Source organism: Diabrotica virgifera, chromosome 3 (assembly GCF_917563875.1).
Source record: "Diabrotica virgifera virgifera chromosome 3, PGI_DIABVI_V3a".
Taxonomy (NCBI): Eukaryota; Metazoa; Arthropoda; class Insecta; order Coleoptera; family Chrysomelidae; genus Diabrotica; species Diabrotica virgifera.
In genome coordinates, this window is record NC_065445.1 from 64,897,303 (window position 1) to 64,922,639 (window position 25,337).

Below are 25,337 nucleotides of genomic sequence, written 5' to 3' on the forward strand. Positions count from 1 at the left end.
GAATAAACATGCTCTTACTTTAAAAGAGTAAACGCCTTCAATCAACTTCTCTAAATGTAGTTGACCTTCGTTCTGGTGCTTAACAGCCGTACTACCGTCTGGCTGTTGCAATGATGTCCATTCGTATTGGTACTTGTCGTCTTTATCCGATACAACTGCCGCATCTAAAGTTACTTCATTGACGGGCAGCCTAACTTCTTTCGACGCTGCTTGAACTATAAGTACTTTTCGTGTAACCGGCAAAGACTTATTGGTAGTAGCTTCTACTTCCAGAATACGGTCAGTCAAAAGAGTAGGACGGCCCCGAATGGATGCATCTTCTGGTAACATGAGACAGTCGCCCTTGGGACCTCGGAAGAAGCCTTCGAGACACTGGCAGGTACCTAAAAAAATTTTGTAATTGCAAAACACCAACCAATGTTGTCCCATATAAAAGAAGTTTTACCAGTGCTAGCCAAAAGTCCCCTCTCCCCTTTTATATTTTGAACGGTTATAATAGTAGTGAAATTTGGAGGTAGGAAATAAATGGACGTAGGCTTCTCACCTAGTCATAATAGGTGACCAATAATTTTAAATAGAACCTTATGACAAGTGATATCTCGTTTGAAAGGTATTGAACATACTTATTCAGTTCACCCAGTCATCATCATCATTCTCTTTGCCTTATCCCTATGCGGGGTCGGCTTCCCTAATTGCATTTCTCCATACAATTCTATCTTGGGTCATATCAATATTAATCCCCTTTACCAACATGTCCTGCCTAATCGTCTCCCCCCACGTCTTCTTTGGTCTTCCTCTCATACTCCTTCCAGGAATCCGCACTTCAGCAATTCTTCGTATTGGGTGATTAGCGTCTCGACGTTGAACATGACCAAACCATCTCAACCTATGCTCTCTCACTTTGGCATCAATTGGTGCCACACCCAGACTTCCCCTAATATACTCATTTTTAATTTTATCCTTTTTTGGCACTCCACTCATCCATTTAAGCACTCTCATTTCCGCCACATGCATTCGTTGTTCCTCTTTCTTTTTCACTGCCCAACATTCAGTTCCGAACATAATAGCCGGTCTTATGGCTGTTTTATAGAATTTTCCCTTCAACTTCATTGGAATTTTCCTGTCACACAGCACACCACTCGCTTCCTTCCACTTCATCCATCCAGCCCTAATTCTACTGCATGCATCTCCATCTATTTCTCCATTACTCTGTAATACCGATCCCAGGTACTTAAAACTATTGCTTTTTACAATCAGTTCACCATCCAAAGATACCACTTTAGTTGTAGTAACTCCATCTTTAAATAAACCCAATTTTTACCCAATACTCGGTGAACTAAACTTATTTAAAAAGACTACGTTTTCACTCTAATGGCATATAAAACAACATAATGCTATTCTACATCCCACCAGAATGAAAACAATGGGAACCTTCTCTGGTTACACCTCCGAGGCTTCTACAATTTGCAAGCCATACGGATGCTGAGACTAAGGAAGATGAGGGAATTCTACAATTTGCAATTCACGTCCCATCTGCTCAGCGCGGTAAAGTTCCAACGAGAATGGTTCCCTTCATACTCCACACAGAGTAAATGTAAATCAAAAATGAATAACCATTTTCAATTTCGTTGCAAAACGAAAACACAGCCGAACCATATTCTAGTCCAATCAGAGAGTGCCGCAAGCACCCCTACCGGTTTCGAAACTTATTAGTCTCTCATCAGGAGGCACATATGCTGCTCTCCCTGATCCAACCAAAACAAACCCCAGCGTGCAGTCCCGGATTGCAACTAACGAAATGGCATAGATGCCCTAGCGGTAACTGCTAGCAAAAAGACTAAGTTTTCACTCTAATGGCATATAAAACATATACAGGGTGTTTCATTAATAATTGTCCATATAGTAACTGGAGAATCCTTAGCATAAAATACGAAGATTTAACCTAAAACGCTTAAATAAAATGTGGTTCCTAACTGAGTTACAGGGTGTTTTGTCTAAAAATTTAAAAACTATTTTTGCTCAGCATTTTAAAACTATTGGACGTATCCTTTTCATACTTGGCAGAAAGTGCGAGTACTATACACCCTACTAAATTATGATAAACAAACGTTTATAGCTACTACCAGAGGTGCACGACAGGAGATAGTGAATGGTTGACCCTTCTCAAATTCTACGCCACTGGAGGAATTACTACTTTAGTGCCATTTTTAGATTCTCCAATACTTTCTACGAACATAATATACTCTTCATTGGTAACGATAAAATCATTAGTTTTCGAGATATTTGAAGTTAAATATGAAACGGCACAGTTATTTTGATTAATTTGCGATATGATTCATATGATTAAAATTTAAAAATTATTTGTACCCAGCACTTTAAAACTATTTGGCGTATCCTTATCATACTTGGCAGAAAGTGTAGGTACTGTACACCCTACTAAATTAAGATAAATAAACGTTTCTAGCTACTACCAGAGGCGTACTACAGGGGATATTGGCTGGTTGATCCTTCCCAAATTCTACGCCACTGAATAATTTGTAATTTTTTGATTTTCCAGTACTTTTTATGTAAATAATATACTTTTAACTCGTAAAGATAAAATGATTAGTTTTCGAGATATTTGAAATTAAAAATATAGCGACACAATACATTAATCAAAATAACCGTGTCGTTTCAGTTTTAACTTCAAATATCTCGAAAATTAATGACTTTATCGTTACGAATGAAGGGTATATAATTTTTATAGAAAGTATTGGAGAATCCAAAAATGGAACTAAAATAGCAATTCCGCCAGTGGCGTAGAATTTGAAAAGGGTCAATCATTCACTTCCCCCGTCGTACGCCTCTGGTAATAGCCAGAAACGTTTGTTTAACATAATTTAGTAGTTTGTACAGTACCTATACTTCCTGCCAAGTATGAAAAGGATACGTCGAATAGTTTTAAAATTCTGAGCAAAAATAGTTTTTAAATTTTTAGATAAAACACCCTGTAACTCAGTAAGGAACCACATTTTATTTAAGTGTTTTAGGTTTAATCTTCATATTTTTTGCTAAGGTTACTATATGGACAATTATTAATGAAACACCCTGTATATATAATGCATATAAGGCATATAATGCATTTATATGCCATTAGAGTGAAAACTTAGTCTTTTTGCTAGCAGTTGCCGCTAGGGCATCTATGCCATTTCGTTAGTTGCAATCCGGGACTGCACGCTGGGGTTTGTTTTGGTTGGATCAGGGAGAGCAGCATATGTGCCTCCTGATGAGAGACTAATAAGTTTCGAAACCGGTAGGGGTGCTTGCGGCACTCTCTGATTGGACTAGAATATGGTTCGGCTGTGTTTTCGTTTTGCAACGAAATTGAAAATGGTTATTCATTTTTGATTTACATTTACTCTGTGTGGAGTATGAAGGGAACCATTCTCGTTGGAACTTTACCGCGCTGAGCAGATGGGACGTGAATTGCAAATTGTAGAATTCCCTCATCTTCCTTAGTCTCAGCATCCGTATGGCTTGCAAATTGTAGAAGCCTCGGAGGTGTAACCAGAGAAGGTTCCCATTGTTTTCATTCTGGTGGGATGTAGAATAGCATTATGTTGTTTTATATGCCATTAGAGTGAAAACTTAGTCTTTTTGCTAGCAGTTGCCGCTAGGGCATCTATGCCATTTCGTTCGTTGCAATCCGGGACTGCACGCTGGGGTTTGTTTTGGTTGGATCAGGGAGAGCAGCATATGTGCCTCCTGATGAGAGACTAATAAGTTTCGAAACCGGTAGGGGTGCTTGCGGCACTCTCTCGATTGGACTAGAATATGGTTCGGCTGTGTTTTCGTTTTGCAACGAAATTGAAAATGGTTATTCATTTTTGATTTACATTTACTCTGTGTGGAGTATGAAGGGAACCATTCTCGTTGGAACTTTACCGCGCTGAGCAGATGGGACGTGAATTGCAAATTGTAGAATTCCCTCATCTTCCTTAGTCTCAGCATCCGTATGGCTTGCAAATTGTAGAAGCCTCGGAGGTGTAACCAGAGAAGGTTCCCATTGTTTTCATTCTGGTGGGATGTAGAATAGCATTATGTTGTTTTATATGCCATTAGAGTGAAAACTTAGTCTTTTTGCTAGCAGTTGCCGCTAGGGCATCTATGCCATTTCGTTCGTTGCAATCCGGGACTGCACGTTGGGGTTTGTTTTGGTTGGATCAGGGAGAGCAGCATATGTGCCTCCTGATGAGAGACTAATAAGTTTCGAAACCGGTAGGGGTGCTTGCGGCACTCTCTCGATTGGACTAGAATATGGTTCGGCTGTGTTTTCGTTTTGCAACGAAATTGAAAATGGTTATTCATTTTTAAACTTATTTATTATTTGTTTTCATTCTGGTGGGGTGTAGAATAGCATTATGTTGTTTATATGCCATTAGAGTGAAAACTTAGTCTTGTTGTAGCAGTTGCCGCTAGGGCATCTATGCCATTTCGTTCGTTGCAATTCGGGACTGCACGCTGGGGTTTGTTTTTGTTGGATCAGGGAGAGCAGCATATGTGCCTCCTGATGAGAGACTAATAAGTTTCGAAACCAGTAGAGGTGCTTGCTGCACTCTCTGATTGGACTAGAATATGGTTCGGCTGTATTTTCGTTTTGCAACGAAATTGAAAATGGTTATTCATTTTTGAACTTATTCAGTTCACCGAGTATTGGGTATTTAAAAACAAATTTGATCCGTACGAATTAAAAATTGTGCACGAACTTTCAAATGATGACCCCGACTGAAGACTAAATCGGTGAAAATATGTATGTACAATCAAATTAACCAATAGCCAAATTACAAAAAAAAAAACATATGTTTTAGTGACGAAAGTACTTTTTCCCTCAATGGAATGTTAATACATAGAATGTGAGGTATTGGAGTGACACAAATCCTTACTTCCTTCGTGAAAAGCATACTAATCAATTTCCAGAAAAAGTAAGTACATGTTTGCCCAGGTACAAAACGCAACTGAGCCGTTAATTTTTGAAATTATAGAAGATAAGTCAGATGGATTCGGCACTTAGAAATAACGTTTCAACAAGATGGTGCTCCTGCACACTATTATGGTGCAGCAAGACGTATCTAGATGAGGAATATCCTGGTAGATGGATTGGACGACGAGGTTGGATAGAATGGCCAGCTCGGTCACCGGACCTTACATCATTAGATTTTTTTCTGTGGGGGCACTTGAAGTCTAAAGTTTACGCTACAGCACCCAACAGTATTGACATCTTGAAACAACGAATTGTTGAATAATGTAGAGAAAATTCCCCCGACACATTTGAACGAGTACCACAAGAGTTTAGCAATACGATACATTACTGTTAGGAAGTAGATGGAGCACATTTTGAACACAAAATGCAGGGTGTTTCATTGGGAAAGTAACATAGGTTAACTGTAGAAAGAGGACACTTATGCGGTCTCAAAAAACCATACTTAATGGGTCTTACTCCATTAATAACAAAGATACTGGGTGTTTTATCTATTTTGCCATTTTCTTAATTGGTTTCTAACTTTTTAACCACACTGTATATTTATTTTATATTTGGCACGCAAATATCATTTAAGGTGTACAATAAATTAATTTATTTACAATTATAAAAAATCCAGGTTCGGATTAAAAATATTGGAAAAATGTTCCGACCCGAAAACAACACTCTGTACATTAAATTTTTTTAAAATGGATTTTGCATTTGAAAAGATGAGGAAAAACTAAATGTAGTGGTATACTTTGAATTTTCGGCAAAATGATTTTTCTGGTAAAATTTTTAATTTGAATTCTGAAATTATGTGAATTGCGAAGCACAAGGTAAGATACATTAAAATAGGACTTAATTTTAATTAATACCATCATTTAATCTAAATTGATAAAATATTAAAATTTGCACACATAACAATAATTTTTGATAGAGGTAATTTTGAATAAGTATGTACTTTAGTTTTGAATAGTTATTATGCTGCAAATTTTAGCTGTTTTGTTATAATTTTTAGATACTTTGTTGATTAAAGTGATGTATTCTTTATTGACCCTTCATTATTTATTCATTATTTAAAGATGAATGTTCGCCATAAACTATTTGTCACACATAATAAAAAAACACTGAAATGTTAACATTTCACCAATTTAGATTAAATAATGGTATTAATTAAAATTAAGTCGCATTCTAATTTTTTCTACTTAGAGCTCTCGCAATTGGCATAATTTCAGAATCAAATTCAAAATTTTACCAGAAAAATCATTTTGCCGAAAATTCAAAGTATGCCACTACATTTAGTTTTTCATCCTCTTTTCAAATGCAAAATCCATGTTAAAAAAATTTAATATACAGCGTGATTTTTGCGTCGGAACATATTTACAATATTTTTTAATCCGGCCTGGATTTTTTATAATTGTAAATAAATAAATTGATTGGACACCTAAAAGAATATTCGCGTGTTAAATATAAAATAAATATACAGTGCGTTAACAAATTGTAAGTTGTATTTAAAGGATTTAAGATAGGCAAAATGCCCTCACTCTCAGAATTCAATTTTTTAGATTTTTTTACGTTCTGTGCAATTAAAAAATGAGATAACGCGGATTTTAAGCTCGCCACCCCTTACTCCTCCCCCCACAGCCAAAAACGTAGATTTTTAGATTTAATTTTTTTTAGTTGGGTAGCAATTTATTTAAAAATTTCAAAAAATTCACACGTGTAGCTGAGGCTTTTACAAAACATGTCCATTCTTTATGGATCCTTAGGTCGAGTGTACATAACCTCAAATTTTTTTTTAACTTTTTTAAAACCTAAAACCTAAACTTTTTTTTGGAGAGGGCTGAAGGTCCAATTTTTTTTGGATTTTGTGTATTTTATCAAAAGTTATCTCTCTGATTTTTTTTCAGATTTTTCCGTCAGGTGCGCCATCTTGAAAAATCCGGAAAACTGTTTTTTTAGGGGGATTTTAGGGATTTTCTCCATTTTATAGACTGCAACATAGATCAACTCAAGGTTTTGTTAATAGATTATGTATAATTTTAAATAAATGAGTATTGTAGGATTATCAAAAATTGGCCAAAACACCTTTAAACCCCCCAAAAACCATGTTTTTAAGTTATGTAAGGGTTTTTGCGGGCTTAATGATATTTTTTGAGATCGATACAGCCTGAATATTTTTTTTCATTTTTTTACGTTATATGTGAACAAAAAATAAGACTAATCGCATTTTTAGCACACCACCCCCTCCCCCTGCCCCCACAAAAACGTCAATTTTTTTATTTTTTTTTTGTTTAAAGTTGCAATTAATTTAAAATTTTTATGAGGCTTCTACAAAACATATCTATTTTTTATAGACCCGTGTAGGTCGAGTCTACAATACATATAACCTCAAAATTCCTTTTTTTTATTTTTTTAAAACGTATTTTTGACTTCCAATCGATATTCTTTTAAAACGTCCAATGAATATTGTACATCTCTCTCTCGCGGACGGCCGCTTCAATACATGCTTGGCGCTCATTTTTAATTATTAAAAATAATAGTTGGTAATAAAATAATGACAAAAATTTCTTTAGGCTATTGCAGGGGGCTCTAAACTTGTGTTGGTCCCTTTATGGCTTTCATGATAAATAATTTTTAATCGAGTTATTAAGCCTTGAAAATGGCCATTTTCGCGTTTTTCAAATTTGAAATTGCATGTAACTCGACAACAGTTAATTTTATAGAAAAATCACAAGATACCTTTTTTGCTCAGCTTGATCCAGAGAATCTAAAACAAATTTGTCCGAAGTGAAAAAATTGATTTTTTGAATTCGTTTTAAAAAATGTTTAAACAATTTTCCGACCGCGGTACTGCCTGGCACCTTGTGGATTTGTTATAAGGACCTGTTTTTGAGTAAGTTTGTGCAAAAAAATTAATCGGAATAATTTACCTAACGGGACAAGCATACAGCGTGGACTATTTGCATTAGGAGCCAAACGTAGATGGTTTGTAAAATACACAAAACACAAAAAAAATTAGCAGCCATCGCCAAAAAAAGTTATACGTACCTATTAAAAAACAAAAAAAAAATGAGGTTATAATAATGTACACTCGACCTTCGGGTTCATAAAAATAGACGTTCTGTAAAAGCCTCAGCTGTTCGTATGATTTTTTTGTAATTTATAATTTAATAATTACTAACTATTCTAAATGCGACATAAGCCACAATTTAACTAAAAAATGATTTTATTAACGTTTCGACGTCCACCACGGACGTCGTTGTCAAAATACAAAATATTAATAAATTAAACAAAAATGTTGCTTGGTAAAAAAATCTTCTAATAATTTAATTTAATCTGACTTATTTATATAGATCGTCCCAAACCATTTTTTCAGTGCGTCACAGATTATCGAAGTCTCTCTATCGCATTACAGATGGAAAATAAAATCATCTTTTAGTTAAATTGTGGCTTATTTCCCATTTAGAATAGTTAATTACAAAAATTCCACAAAGAAATAGCTTCAAAACAACATTTATAATTTAATTGCAAACCAACTTAAAAAAAAAATAAAATAAAAAAATTTACATTTTTGGCTGTGGGGGAGGGGAAATAGGGGAAGTGGGCTAAAATTGCGGTGAGTCCTAATTTCTTAAAATCACATAGAACGTAAAAAATAAAAAAATATATTCAGGCTGTATCGACCTCAAAAAATATAATTAGACCCGCAAAAATCCTTACAAAACTTTAAACAAACATGGTTTTTGGGTGGTTTAAAAGTGTTTCGCCCAATTTTTGAATATCCTAATATACTCAGTTATTTCAAATTATACACAATATATTAACAAAACCTTGAGTTGATCTATGTTGCAGTCTATAAAATGGAGAAAATCCCCAAAACCCCCCAAAAAAACAGTTTTCTGAATTTTTCAAGATGGCGCACCTGACGGAAAAATCTAAAAAAAATCAGAGAGATAGCTTTTGATAAAATACACAAAATGCAAAAAAATTGGACCTGCAGCCCCCTCCAAAAAAAAGTTAATAGGTTTTAAAAACGTTAAAAAAAATTTGAGGTTATGTACACTCGACCTAAGGGTCCATAAAAAATGGACATGTTTTGTAAAAGCCTCAGCTATACGTGTGAATTTTTTGAAATTTTTAAATCAATTGCAACCCAACTAAAAAAAATTAAATCTAAAAATCTACGTTTTTGGCTGTAGGGGAGGGGTAGGGGGTGGCGAGCTAAAAATCCGCGTTATCTCATTTTTCAATTGCACAAAACATAAAAAAATTAAAAAGATTGAATTCTGAGAGTGAGGGCATTTTGTCTATCTTAACGGGGGGTACCCTTTTTTTTAAGCTCTCGCAATTCACATAATTTCAGTATTCAAATTCAAAATTTAACCAGAAAAATCATTTTGCCGAAAAGTCAAAGTATACCACCAAATTTAGTTCTTCATCCTCTTTTCAACTGAAAAATCCATTTAAAAAAAATATAATGTACAGGGTTTTGTTTTTGGGTTGGAACATTTATCCAATATTTTTTAATCCGGACCTGGATTTTTTACAATTGTAAATAAATTAATTTATTGTACACCGTAAAGGATAATTGGCTGCCAAATATAAAATAAATATACAGTGTGGTTAAAAAGTTATGAACCACATAAGAAAATGGCAAAATACATAAAACACCCAGTTAACGTATGTTACTTTCCCAATGAAACACCCTGTATAAGAACTTAAATCTGTATTAATTTAATGCGAAACTACAATTTTAGTATTTATTTAATGTATTCTTAAAAATCAGCTTAAACCCAAACAAAATTAGTATGATTGAATAGGTATTTTCAATACCTTTCAAACGAGATATCACTTTGTCATAAGATCTCATTTAAAATTATCGGTCAAAGTGGCTCTGTAACGTCATCTATGACTATTATGTCACCTGTTATGACTATGTAGTTGAGAAGACCACGTCCGTGTATTTCCTACCTCCAAATTTCACTATTACAACTATAACCGTTCAAAATATACGAGAGGGGAGGGGACTTTTGGTTAGCACTGTATAAAAAAAACAAAGTTTGTCACAATAGAAAACAAAAAGTATAGCATTTTTAAAACCTATAAATCTGTGACTTGGAGCTAAAAGAGCCAATGTAAATTTTTTGTTGTTTTGAGCAAACCAGTGCATTAAACATCGTTTGATACATAATTTCATATGCTAAAACAGAAAGCCGTAATATTAGTGTAATGGTGGCCAATGTCATAATGAAAAAATTCACATAAGTTTCGGTTAAAAGGGCCAAACTTGACATTGGCCCTTTTATTGATTAGTGTTATTGTTATTCAGCGGAATATTTAGTAGGCCAATATATACATTGGCCCTTTTATCAATGACTGACATTATTATTTAGTGGAATATTCAGTGGACCAATGTATACATTGGCGCTTCTAGCTTGAATTGACACATATCTACCTACACCTGTGACATCAGCAGTCTCGGCGCCGTCAGTAAGTTTTGGAATTAGTAAAATAGATATTAATTTAAGGACAAGAAAGACTAGGTATTAGGTAGGTTACAGTAATGGTAAGTCATACAGAATCAGCATCAGTCAGAAATAATGGAGTCACAGAAAATACAGATTCTAGCGGTCCAGAACCGTTTGAAGATAGTGATGATGAATATACAGGGTGAGTTTTTAGTGCGGGATCGGGCGATAATTCCATTACGGTATAGAATATCGAAAAAAGTTAATTAGGAAAAATGTAGGCAATGATATTCTCCACGCTTGGAAAATATGTCCATTTCTACAGGGTGATCAATAACAGCGTGGTATATCAAACATATACTTTTTTAAATGGGACACCCTATATATTTTTTCATATTTATATTCCCCTTATAATTCTTGTTCATATAATATAGGGTTTTGCATTACTATACAGAGTATTTAACAAGTTATGACCATTTTTATTTCGAAATCCCCATGAGATTAACACCCTGTATATAAATAAGTAATTCATAGACAATAATTTGTTTTATGTAGTAAGATAAGTAATATACTGTAGTTTTTAAATTAAGTCCAATTGAAATCATTGACGAATGTTTGTATACAGGGTGAACTACAAAACCAAATTACGATTTTCTCTATTTTTTTAAATGGATCACCCTATATTTTATTTTTCAAAAATATTGTATTTATTATACTCTTTCATTTTTATATAGCATTCCCTATATCTAAACTTATTACTTTCGGAGATATTTTTAGTTTTCTTCAACTTTCGGGAATACATTCAATTTTTCTAGTAGAAATAAGTTGGTATTGAGTGATAATTAAACAAAATTATTTTTATTCAATAAATAACTAACACAAAATATAAACCATAGCAATATGCAATGAATGTATCAATAAATGTGATATTAAGGAATTATCATATTTCCATAATATACAAGAATCATACAATTCCTACAAAAAAAATATAGGTATCTTGTGTATAATAAAATTTCAAGATTATTTTTATTTAATAAACAACTCACACAAAACATAAATCAAAACAATATACAACTAATTTAATAGTTTTTAGATTATTATATCAACAGCATTTTAAGCCAAGAAGTTTTTAGTAACACATTCCTAATTGCAGATTGTGACCCGCAGTTATTAATAATATAATTTTCATATTAAATTTCGTTAGTATGCATCAAGAAATCCCTACTTTGTTAACACTCAAACTAGGTGATCTATAAATGTTTAAGGTGATATTGTTACAGATTATATGATTGGTCCACATTTTTTGACGGTTGAGGTTTTTATACGACGGTGCTCCAGTTCTTCCAAAATTGATTTTTTTCAAGTGGGGCTATATAAAAATCCTTGTATACCAGAAGCATCCAACAACGCTTGATTATATGAAAAATAGAATAAAAGAAGCTTTTAATAATATTGACTTACAGAAATGTTAGAAATGTGGCTCGGTCATTTGAATATCGGTTACAAAATTGCATAGTCGTTGAAAGTGGTCATTTTCAACATTTATTTTAGACTTGTATCCTTAACATCACATTAATTGGTACATTCATTAAATTTTGTTATGGTTTATTATTTTTTTGTTAGTTATTTATTGAATGAAAATATTTGTTATATTATTACGTAATACTTATTTGTTATGTAAGTTATTTATATTTATAAGATTTGAATGTATTCCCGGCAAATGAAGAAAACTAAAAATATCTCAGAAACTAATAAGTTTAGGTATAGGAGATGCTATATAAAAATGAAAGAGTATCGTAAATACAATATTTAAAAAAAAATAAAATATAGGGTGATCTATTTAAAAAAAAATTGAGAAAATCGTAATTTTGTTTTGTAGTTTAAAAGTGCTCATAAAAATGAATGTTCTACTAAAAAATTCTTGGCTTAGAATGCTGTTGATATACCAATCTAAAAACTGTTACATCAGTTGTATATTGTTTTGATTTATGTTTCATGTAAGTTATTTATTGAATAAAAATAATCTTGTTATATTATTATATACAATACAAAGTTTTTTTTGTAGGAATTTTACGATTCTTGTCTATTAGGGAAATATGATAATTTCTTAATATCACATTTATTGGTATATTCACTGCATATTGCTATGGTTTATATTTTGTGTTAGTTATTTATCTAATAAAAATAATTTTGTTTAATTATCACTCAATACTAACTTATTTCTACTAGAAAAATTGAACGTAGTCCCGAAATTTGAAGAAAACTAAAAATATCTCAGAAAGTAATCAGTTTAGATATAGGGAATGCTATATAAAAATGAAAGAGTATATTAAATACAATAATGTTGAAAAATAAAATATAGGGTGATCCATTTAAAAAAATAGAGAAAATCGTAATTTGGTTTTGTAGTTCACCCTGTATACAAATATTCGTCAATGATGTGAATTGGACTTAATTTAAAAACTACAGTATATTGTTTATCTTATTACATAAAACAAATTATTGTCTACAAATTACTTCTTTATATACAGGGTGTTAACCTCATAGTGATTTCGAAATAAAAATGGTCATAACTTGTTAAATACTCTGTATAGTAATGCAAAACCATATATTATATGAACAAGAATTATGAGGGGAATATAAATATGAAAAAATATATAGGGTGTCCCATTTAAAAAATTATATGTTTGATATACCACACAGTTACTGATCACCCTGTAGAAATGGACATATTTTCCAAGCGTGGAGAATATCATTGCCTACATTTTTTTTAAATAACTTTTCTCGATATTTTATACCATAATGGAGTTATCGACCGATCCCGCACTAAAAACTCACCCTGTATGTACCAACAGACGACCAGTATGTAGTCGAGAAGTTTGAAGGTATTGGCAATACAACTTTAGTAGATAGTAATAGAGGAAGAAGAAAACAAGACAAAGAAGGCATTACAAGAAAATGAAAGCGCAATCCTCCCAATTGGACACGGAACGTGAGAAATTCACTAAAATCAGAAGGTAAAGAGTATAAGTCGATTTCGGGAAAAACAATACCAGCTAAGCGACTAAAGGCACATGTTCGAACAAGTGCTTTGAAAAATTTACTCAAGAGACGCTAAAAAAACTTTTCACGGAGTTTTATCAGTTATCTAGCTCTGGACAAAACCAGTTGATAGCAAATTCTATAGAAGAACAGGATAATAAGTTCCAACGGTTGAGACATAATGAAGGAAACTAATGCAGACTAACAAATAATTGCAAATAATAATATACTGGAATATTTTCCAGATGAAGCTCCGGATGAAGAAAGTGATTTTTCAGGATAAGGAAAGTTTCTTGAAACAGTTTCCCCCATTAATTTAATAATAATAATTTTATTTTTATGTATCTTTTACTACCATCTGTATCTTCCTATTATTAATTTTTATTTCTGTCATTTTTGTCTACAATTAACTACATATGTTGCTACATAATACACCATTAGTATAAAGTCACTATGTTTATTAGTGTTCTAGTTATAATGGCCAATGTCTCAAAAGAAAATAAATACAAATAAAAAAAATTAGGCAATAAGGGCTAATGTCGTCTTTTTTTTTGAAATTTTTAAACCACAGAAAAAAAAATAAAAACACAGTCTTATTCTATTCAAATATATTATCATCTGGGCAAAATTTGGTGAGTACGCATTACAATAAAACTATAAATAAAAGTATGTTTGGCAAAAACTTCAACTGCAGTTTTCTCAAATGTAAAGATTTTAACATTGGCCCTTTTAGAACCAAGCCACAGAAATAATATAATTTTTGTGCAAACTGTTTAAACCGATTCTAATCAAACAATAAAAACAAGCAAGATAAGATCGGTACAATGGTTACATACAATTAATGGTTTTGAGTCATTCAAATATTTTGGTACCAAACACATTTTTTAAATATTACCTGAGTTAGTTTTGGCATGAGCTGGTACACATTCTTCATTGACCATGCACATATTTTCGCCCATTTCACAATACATTCCTCGTTCGTAAGATTCTTCTTTCAGCAGATCTCTGAAAACGTCCTCGAATCTTTTTCTGTCATTTAAAATATTAAAGATTTCCTTGTCTTCTTGATTCCTCGAGAAATCTAAAATTGGATGAATTACAAATAGTCTGGGCAGATTATAGAAAAAAGGCCAGTTTTGGGAAAGGTTATTTACCAGCTATTTTATTGCTGGAATCGAATGTTAGGTTTGTATATATTAATAATATAGGTCTGCAAAGTCCGCAGAAAGTGTGCTATTTTGTTTATAAACAAATTAGCGCTACGAAATATTCTTTTATTTTTCAATTATTACTCTGTAACTCCGAAGTTTTTAACTTTAAACCAAAAACACTCAAATAAAAATTTACCGTAATTTAATTCTGCACAGATAGATATTTTTTTACGATTTCCTTCGACGAAAATTTTTCTCGGAAAATCCGGATTTTCCCAGCAAAATCTGTAATTTTCAACAAAAATTTTATGGAAGTAATTATTTATTAATAATTAAATAGCTTGGTGACATAAAAGCTTCATACACTGCGAAGTAAACAGAGATGAACTGGTAGAGGTAGAGTTACGGTCGCAATAATAACCAGGTTTAAGTATATTCAAATGGGAAATAAGCCACAATTTTACCTAAAAATGATTTTATTAACGTTTCGACGTCCAAGTCGGGTGTCGTTGTCAAAATACAAAATAATACTAAATAAACAAAAATGTTGTTGCTTAGTAAAAAATTCTTCTAATAATTTATTTAATCTGACTCATTTATATCGGCAATTCAGACACGTATCATACATTTTAAAGTAGACGACTTTAAAATGATATTGCCAATATTGCCAAAATAGCTTCAGAACAACAATAACCAGGTTTATTATGATACACCAGAATAACTATGATTTTCGTATAAAAAGGCACTATGCCTATCTAACATACTTTAGAGAATTGAAATTGGACTATTTGAGCGGCTTCAGGAATGTTTTAAAGTTATAAACAATTTTTTAGCTTATAAACAAACAAAATATCTCGGCAACTATTAGATTAAATTAAGAAAACAGTATGGGAAAGGACGCGGCAGGACGCTTTTTTTAAAAGAAAAAAAGTTGAATTGCTAGTAGTGGCTCCTGAGATACAACCGCTCAAAGTTGACCTGCATTTACGACGAAGTTATAAATAATATGATAGTAATTTTCGAACCGTTATCTTTTTATATTGGTCCTCTTTCTACATAAAAATTTTCACATCTTCAAGAGACTCAATAACATATTATAATAATAAAAACGATCAGTATTACGCGTCAAAAATACAAAAATCCCAATCAAAAACTAGGTTGAAGAAAATATAATTTCAAAGCTCAAAATCGGTATACTTTAAAAAAAAAGTATTTTTTCGGCTTCCCATAGAGCAATTTTATTAATATTTTATATATTTATGCTATAGTTTTGTTATAATAAATTTATTTATCTATTATAAAAACATTTTTAATTTGTTTAAACAAAGATTGTTTAAATAATTATACGCTCAAGGTCGCTCAAATAGTCCAATTTCAATTCTCTAACGTATGTTAGATAGGTATAGTGTCTTTTTATACGAAAATCATAGTTATTGTGGTGTATCATAATTATTCTGGTTATTATTGCAACCGTAAATTTTTAATTAACAATTTAATTGTTGCTAAACTATTTGTTAGATTGTCACCGGCTTCCGGAAATATAATCTACTACAAAAAAGCTTTTATGTCACCAAGCTATTTAATTATTGATAAATAATTACTTCCATAAAAGTTTAGCTGAAAGTTAAAGATTTTGTTGAGAAAACCCGGATTTTTCGTGGAAAATTTTCGTCGAAGGAAATTGGAGAAAAAATATCTCTGTGCAGAATTAAATTACGCTGAATTTTTATTTTGGTGTTTTTGGTTTAGAGTTAAAATCTTCGGGAGTTACAGAGCAATAATTGAAAAAAAGAAGATTTCTGGGCGCTAATTTGTTTATAAACAAAACAGCACACTTTCTACTTTACATAGGACTTTGCATACCTATATTCCTAATATATGCATTCTTAAGGGCATGGGCGCAAAATCTCGGCTCCAATGATTTTCAAATGAATTCATTTTTTTTTCGAATCCTGAGAAAACTAATAAATATTCTTGAAACATTTAAACGCACAATGAGAGATTGCGTTATTACCGAGGGCCAAAAGCCCCTGAAAAATTCTATAATGTTTATTTTAATAAGTTACAGGGGTGACCGAATAAAAAAGAAAAAAATTAGTGTGATCATTAATTTCAAATATTTCATTCCAAAGGAACTTTCTGTTTATTCTAAGGGACTTTCGGCCTTCGGTAATAATCTAATCTTTCATCCTGCGTTTAATTTTTTTTTAAATATTTATTAGTTTTCTCAGGATTCGAAAAAAAAATAATGTATCTGAAAAGCATCGGAGCCGAGATTTTCCGCATATGCCCTTAAGGTTCGATTCCAGCAATAAAATTGCTAGTAAATATCTTTTCCTTGTTTTTTCCTAATTTTCCCAGAGTAAAAGATATTTTTGCAAATTACCTTGTTGTCGTAAAACCTCTTCCCACGACTGATCATCTACAGGTTTTACCAAAACTAAGAAAAGTCGATCAGACTTGTTCAAATTTGTAGTGGTTGTTGGTAAACAAACCTCGTCATTCTTGCAAGTAATATGGTAACACTTATCATTATGCATAAAAGCTACATTACAGGTATCTTTTATACAGCATTCCAAAACGCAAGTTTTTAATTTGTTTGGACCTTCAACCTCTTCAAAGATTCCTAAAACAAACGATTACAAATTAGTATTTAAAAACCAACTTGGAAATTGGAAAACCAAGTTTTGTTGGAGGACGTTCTTGATTACGATAAGCATCATGTCTAGGTTTTCATTCTAAAATTTTCTTGGTCCATCTTTCATCTCTGACGCTGGCTACAAAACCTGCCCAGTTCCATTTAAGCATTGTAATTCCTTTAACTGCGCCCATAACACAAGTTTTTCTCCAAACTATTTGAAACTCTCTCTCTCCCTCTGAGATATACACACACCCAAACTTATATGGCATCATCTGATATTTCTTACTATTCCGTGCGAATTTAAAAAAAACGAACACATGAAGTTAGACAATATTTATTTTAAAGCAATTTAATAACAAATACATAACAATTAAATAAAACAATAAAGTATTTAACAAACAAATTGAAAGTAGTTGTTTTAAAGTCAATAACGTAAAAAATTTCAATGTAAAACAAATAATGTTTAACTTGTTTTTATTTATTTTTTTTTTGTATTTTGTGGTAGTCAGTGTTATCACCTCTAGTCCTTATGCAAGCTTCAGTTTGCGTGGACACGCTCCTAATAGTCTAAGAGCTGGGAGCGGATTTTGTGCGTGATAAGTAATATGGAAAAACTATACGGGGATATGTTGAATTAGTTGTGTACATTACTTTCACCAACGGCCGGAAACCAGAGTTGGGGCCGAGGGTAGTTATAAGGGGTCAAAGTCGCGGATTTTATTATTTTTTTTATGACGCTCATGATCGAGATAGTGCACCAAAATTTGGGAATAAGTAGGTCATGACGTATCTAAGTAAAATCTGTAGGGGCTCAACGCTGCGTGGCCGACAAAGGGTGGGGGTAGAGGTGAATATAAAAAATATAAGGGGTTTTTTTGCGACGTTCGTGATCGAGATAGTGCACCAAAATTTGGGTATAAGTAGACCATGACATAAATAATTATAATCCCCAGAGCCGGAAACCAGAATGGGGAAGGAAGGTAGTTATAAGGGGTCAAAGTTCCGTTTTTTATTATTTTTTTGTGACGCTCATGATCGAGATAGCGCGCCAAAATTTGGGAATAAGTAGGTCATGACGTTACTAAGTAAAATCTCCAGGAGTGGAACGCTGCGTGGCCGACAAAGGGGAGGGGCAGGGGTGAATATAAAAAATGTAAGGGGTTTTTTGCGACGTTCGTGATTGAGATAGTGCACCAAAATTTGGGAATAAGTAGACCATGACATAACTAAGTAATATCCCCACAGGCGGAAACCAGAGTGGCGGACGAGGGTAGTTATAAGGGGTAAAAGTCGCGGTTTTTATTATTTTTTTTTGTGGCGCTCATGATGGAGATAGTGCACCAAAATTTGGGAGTAAGTAGCTTATGACGTAACTAAGTAAAATCTTCAGGGGCAAAACGCTGCTTGGGGTACAAAGGGGTGGTAGGCAGGGGTGAGTATAAAAATATATGGGGTATTTTTTGCCGTTCGTGATCGACATAGTGCACCAAAATTTGGGAATAAGTAGATCATGACATTACTAAGTAAAATCTCCAGGGGCGGAACGCTGCGTGGGGGACAAATGTTGTGCCGGGTCACAAAAAAATAATACACACTGCGACTTTGACCCCTTAAAACTACCCTCATCCCCAACTCTGGTTTCCGGCGCTGGGGATTTTACTTAGCTAAGTCATGGTCTACTTATTCCCAAGTTTTGGTGCACTATCACAATCTAGCACGTCGCAACAAACCCCTTATATTCTTTATATTCACACCTACCCCCACCCCTTTATCGGCCACACAGCGTTCCACCCCTGGAGACTGTATTTAGTTACCTCATGACCTACTTATTCCCAAATTTTGGTGCACTATCTCTATCATGAGCGTCACAAAAAAAATAATAAAAACGGCGATTTTGACCCCTTATAACTACCCTCATGCCCAACTCTGGTTTCCGGCTCTGAGGATTTTACTTAGTTATGTCATGGTCTATTTATTCCCAAATTTTGGTACACTCTGTCAATCACGAACGTCGCAAAAAACCCCTTATATTTTTTGTATTCACCCCTGCCCCACCCCTTTGTCGGCCACGCAGTGTGCCACCCCTGGAGATTTTACTTAGTTACGTCATGACCTACTTATTCCCAAATTTTGGTGCACTCTCTCGATCATGAGCGTCACAAAAAAAAATAATAAAAACGGCGACTTTGACCCCTTATAACTATCCTCATCCCCAACTCTGGTTTCCGGCTCTGGGGATTTTACTTAGTGATGTCATGATCTACTTATTTTCAAATTTTCGTCCACTATCTCAATCACGAACGTCGCAAAAAACCCTTTACATTTTTTATATTTACCCCCACCCCCACCCCTTTGTCGGCCACGCAGCGTTCCACCCCTAGTGATTTTACTTAGTTACGTCATGACCTACTTATTCCCAAATGTTGGTGCACTAACTCGATCATGAGCGTCATAAAAAAAATAATAAAATCCGCGACTTTGACCCCTTATAACTACCCTCGGCCCCAACTCTGGTTTCCGGTCGTTGGTGAAAGTCATGTACACAACTAATTCAACATATCCCCGTATAGTTTTTCCATATTACTTATCACGCACAAAATCCGCTTCTATCTCTCCGACTATAATCAAATTATCAACATTTTGTTGTGGTAGGTTGCTCCATCCTTTAAAAGCAGCTTGTACCAGCCGTGCGGTGTTTTGTGGATTATCCCGTCGAGCTCTAATTTTTCTTTTAAGCCTATCCCACAAATACTCTATAGGATTAAGCTCGGGTGAGCAAGCAGGCCGCTCCAAACAAGGGATAGCTTCTGCTTCAATGATGTCTGTAGTCACTCTAATGGTATGTAGAGGTCCATTATCATGCAATAAAATTAAATTTTCTCCTGTTACACCTCTCCAGAGCCTGACTACAGGTTATTAACATACCCGTGAGCAGTTAAAGTTGATTGGATGAAAATTAAAGGAGTTGCTTGTCTTCCTCGACCTGTAAGTACCTACACGATTTCGTGGGTCATCTGATTTTCCATCTGATTACATTAAATCCTGACTCTTTTTGAAAATAGCACATTTTGTCAATTCCCAATGTTCCAGTTTTGGTGGTGAAGACACCAATTTAGGCGATCAATCTTGTGCTGCCTTGATAACTCGGGAACCCATAACTGTCTCCTGCTGTATACTTCTTAGTACGAGCTCTTCTTCTTATCGTTTCAACTGAAACAGTTACACCTGTAGCTTCCAAAATCTGCCTTTGGAGCTGCAGGTGAGAAATAGTTGGGTGTCTTCCAGATGATTGGACAATTAAATGATCGTGGAGAGCCGTTATTACTTTTGGCGACTTTCCCTTGCTTTATTTTTGAGCTTTTCTAGTTCCTTTTACCTAGCATATGTTTTGGACAGAACGTATTACGCCTAGCTCTGCAGCTATGTCCATCTGAGAACATTACTTTCTCCACAAGATTAATAATCTTTCCTCGTTGTAAGTTTTATAACCCCACATAAGGCATATTTTCGTTTTTGGACGCAAAAGTTAGTTTACTTATTTTCGTTCAACTTGCAACTCAAGCAAATAATCTATACCGTACCGGGCTGTACTATCCGATTGTCTTATATATTTATTTATTTTCAATAAAAACCTTTAATCTTCGCAACAATAACAAGTTTTTTCAAAAGAAATAAATATTACTTTGAAATACATGGTGATTCCATATAAGTTTGGGTGTGTGTATATTCAATATTGACCTCTCCATTGCTCTCTGTGTCACTTGTACTTTATTTATTACTTTTGTGATAAGGGTAAGTGTTTCTGCTCCATAAGTTAGAACCGGAAGCACACACTGATCAAAGGCCTTTCTTTTCAAGTACAGTAGAGCGTCGATAATCCGAACCCTGGTAATCCGAACGCAAAAAAATTATAAAATTAAAAAATATGATCGCGGACCGAATTTTTGGATTTAATATGACAATATGGGCAAAATATGACCGCGGATTTTTGTTTTGTTTATGCAGAAATACATACAATATATTTGTTTATTATGCAGGTGTTTTATTCCTTGTAACTAAAACGTATGTACATATTTACTATTTTTATGAGCTTTGTATGTATTTTGAACATATGTTCGATAATCCGAACTACCCCTGTACCAATTAGTTCGGATTATCGACGCTCTACTGTACATGGGAAAATCTGATCTAAAGACTTCCTTGATTTTCCATAAGCTGCCCATGTTAGTCCTATTCTCCTGTTTAACTCTGTTGTTTGGTTGTCTCTTCATAGTTTAATATCGTGGCCCAGATACTTATAGGTATACACTTGTTCAATTTTCGTACCATACGTTGAAATGTTTTTGGCCAGTACAAGGTTGGTCATGTATTGTAATTTACTAAAGTTAATAAAATAAATACCATTACCATTAAAAATACACTCACCGGCACAAAATTCCGCCACCCAAAATTTTTGATTAAGTTTGACAATTTATAACTTTATTATCTGTGCTCCGATTTTCAAGATTCTTGCACCAGTTTGTAGGTACATGTATTGATATCGTTTGGTATTATTCCGGTAACACAAAAATTTTGTTTGCATGGCATTATACAGGGGTGAATGGAAGCGTTGTATTTTCTCCTATTTTAAAAAATTCTGTGGAATATGTAAGAGCTGATTTTGTTTCATATTCCTGTAATATTATCCCGAAGGCATCACTAAAATTTTGTTTTTTGAATTATCCGAATATCTCTTTTCTTGTAAGAGCTGTACCATTTTTTGTAAATAAAAACACTGGTGGACTCATAAAATAGACGTTAGATTGATAAAATTATAATGGCCCGCATGCAGCCCAGATCTCAATCCTATTGAGAATTTATGGAATTAATTAAAAAAGCTATTCGCCGTCATCCTAGGAATCCAGTAAGTTTGGTACAGTTATGGCCCTGGTAGATGGTAATATCAGTATGAAACAGTATGAAACAAAATCAGCCCTCCTATTTTTCCACAGAATTTTTTAAAGTTACGAGAAAATACAACGCTTCCAATCACCCCAGTATAATGCCATCTAAGCAAAAAATTTTTGTTGCCGAAATAATAACAAACGACATCAATACATGTACCTACAAACTGATGCAAGAATCTTGAAAATCGAAGTACAAATATAGTCCAGGACGCATCTGTTTTGAGATGGACGTTGAGAGGTGACTCAAATTTTTTTGCAGAAATTGCTTGAAAATAAATTAAATTATAATATTTGAGTTATCCTCCCTCTCAAAAAGGTCCGGAACATTGTTTAAATAATCAAAATGGCAAAAAATGAAGGATAAATTCGATTTTATTCTTCGTTTTTTGATTATAACTTTAAAAGTATTCATTTCCGAGAAAAGTTGTACTAAAATAAAAGTTGCTTAATTAAATTTCCTATAATATAGAATTGGTTAAAAATTTAAAATTGTCACCCTAGTTGCAAAATAGCAATAATTGCGAAAAAAACATACAAAATCTAGTATTGGCATTTTACGTTTTTCAACCATTTATGCTACACTTAGGACCTTCATATTTCACCCAGAAAAACTTTATGATACAGTAAAACAATACGGTAAATTTCATTAAGATCGGTTCAATAGATTTTGCAAAATAAATTTCGCAATCCAGCTTTCGCAAAAAAATTCATTTTTTCAAAATGTTACAGGACCGAAAATAAAGCAGATAGCAAGTTGAAATTTTTTTTGCTTATAAAAGTGTACTGTACCTTTCATTTGCAATTTGCAAAATTAAAATCTATTCACTACCACGGCGTCAGGAAATTTTTTAAATAAATATTAATTTTTGGTGCTACGCGCAGGACAGCGGTGTTCGATTCACACAAGTTGATTTCCACCAAAATTTCTTCCAATCTTTATCTAATATATTATTTTCTTACTCTATATTTTGTTGTATTTTAATATTTTAATTCCACAAAAATCAAACTAATTTTATTATTGTTTGTGAAATATTGTTTAAACAATTGCATATATTTAAAAATAATAAAGTTTTATTCTCTAAGTTAAAATATATGAACAAAGAAAGTTTTTGCTAATAAAACTGTTATTTCAAAGGATAGAGTATGTGTTTTTATTTTGCAATAAACAAATTTATTTATTTATTTACATCGAAATGTAATAAAAATTCAAATGTATCAATCATTATCAAAGGTAATTGGAATGACCAATCAGAGCAAACTATCCGCTGTCCTGCGCGTAGCACCAATAATTAATGTTTATTTAAAAAAATTCCTGACGCCGTGGTGTCAATCGATTTTAATTCTGCAAAATTGCAAATGAAAGGTACAGTACATTTCTATAAGCAAAAAAAAATTCAACTTGCTATCTGCTTTATTTTCAGTCCTGTAACATTTTGAAAAAATGAATTTTTTTTGCGAAAGCTGGATTGCGAAATTTATTTTGCAAAATCTATTGAACCGATCGTAATGAAATTTACCGTATTATTTAACTGTATCATAAAGTTTTTCTGGGTGAAATATGAAGGTCCTAAGTTTAGCATAAATGGTTTAAAAACGTAAAATGAGAATACTTGTTTTTGTATGGTTTTTTCGCAATCATTGCTATTTTGTAACAAGGGTGACTATTTTTAAATTTTTAACCAATTCTATATTGTAGGAAATTTATATACGCAACTTTTATGTCAGTACAACTTTTCTCGAAAATGAATACTTTTAAAGTTATAATCAAAAAACGAAGAAAAAAATCGAATTTTTCCTTAATTTTTTGACATTTTGATTATTTAAACAATGTTCCGGACCTTTTTGAGAGGGAGGATAACTCAAATATTATTATTTGATTTATTTTCAAGCAATTTCTGCAAAAAAAATTGAGTCACCTCTCAACGTCCAAATGTACTAATATTTTTACAGATGCGCCCTGGTCTAATAAGAAAGTTATAGATTGTCAAACTTAATCAAACATTTTGGGTGGCGGAATTTTGTGCCGGTCAGTGTAGTTAATTATAAAAATGCCACAAGAAAATGGCTTCAGAACAACATTACTAAAGTTAATTTTAAGGCCAACTATTGCACAAGAGCTCTGAAGGTTGTGAAGAAGTTGGATAAGGACTATGTCGTCTGCAAACCTCAAGTTATTCAGAAAAGTAATAGCGAGAACTAATAGTTTTAGTTTATTAGGATGGTTATTGGGCTCGGATAGCTGAGGCGGTAGCATGTCTGACTTCCACGCAGGTAGGTCGGGGTTCGAAACCCAGCGCCGGCGAGAACATCTAGACACTTTTAAAATGTCTATAGGCCACAGGTCGACTCAGCTTGAATAAAAATGAGTATCTTGGGTAAAATCACGGGTAACAATAGGAGGTTGAAGCATAGCACTGGCCCTGTTACCTTCCTTGTATACCGTATGCTCTAGATATAGCAGACTACCCTGCTATAATCCCAAAGCCGCGTTAGCGGTATAAAACGGGAGACTATTATTATTAGGATTGTTATAACAGGGCAAATGGGAACATAGATGGAGGTTCATGCAGTAGTATAGCGGATAAAATGAAAGGAAGCGAGTGGTATATTGTGTGACAGAAAAATTGGAATGAAAGCGAAAGAAGAACAACAAATGCATATTGAAAAAGGACAAACATGCTTAATTGTTGAGTAGAGTGATAAAAGAGGATAAAAGCAGATATCAATTGATTAGGTATCTTCTTCTTCTTTAGGTGCCGTGTCTGTATTCAGACGTTGGCCGTCATCATGTTTACAATTTCCTGAAATCTCTCTATCGGCTGCTACGCGAAATAATTCTTCTACTGTGCAGCCACACCATTGTCTAATATTACGCAGCCATGAAAGTTTCTTTCGACCAATCCATCTCTTTCCCTCCACTTTTCCTTGTGTTATAAGGCGAAGCAGATGGTATTTAGGTCCTCTAATTATATGGCCGAAGTATTCTGTTTTTCTCCTCTTTATGATGCTTATGAGTAGACGTTCCGAATTCATCATTTGAAGAACATCTTCATTGGAAGTGTGCGAAGCCCACGATATCTTTAGGAT

General features: G+C 33.3%; 1 protein-coding gene across 2 annotated transcripts in view; it reads right to left on the reverse strand.

Annotated features, from left to right (window-relative positions):
- LOC114334453 (dyslexia-associated protein KIAA0319-like protein) overlaps positions 1-25,337 on the reverse strand; it is a 224,300-nt gene that overhangs the window by 184,155 nt on the left and 14,808 nt on the right. The window contains exons 2-4 of one of the 2 annotated variants that reach the window (XM_050645140.1): positions 17,050-17,289; positions 14,408-14,593; positions 19-383 (exon numbers count right to left, since the gene is read on the reverse strand). The exons of the other annotated variant lie outside the window; for it this stretch is intronic. Of the exons in view, the coding sequence (XP_050501097.1) occupies positions 19-383; positions 14,408-14,593; positions 17,050-17,289 (791 nt within the window). The remainder of the gene's footprint in view (positions 1-18; positions 384-14,407; positions 14,594-17,049; positions 17,290-25,337) is intronic. 2 annotated transcript variants of the gene reach the window in all.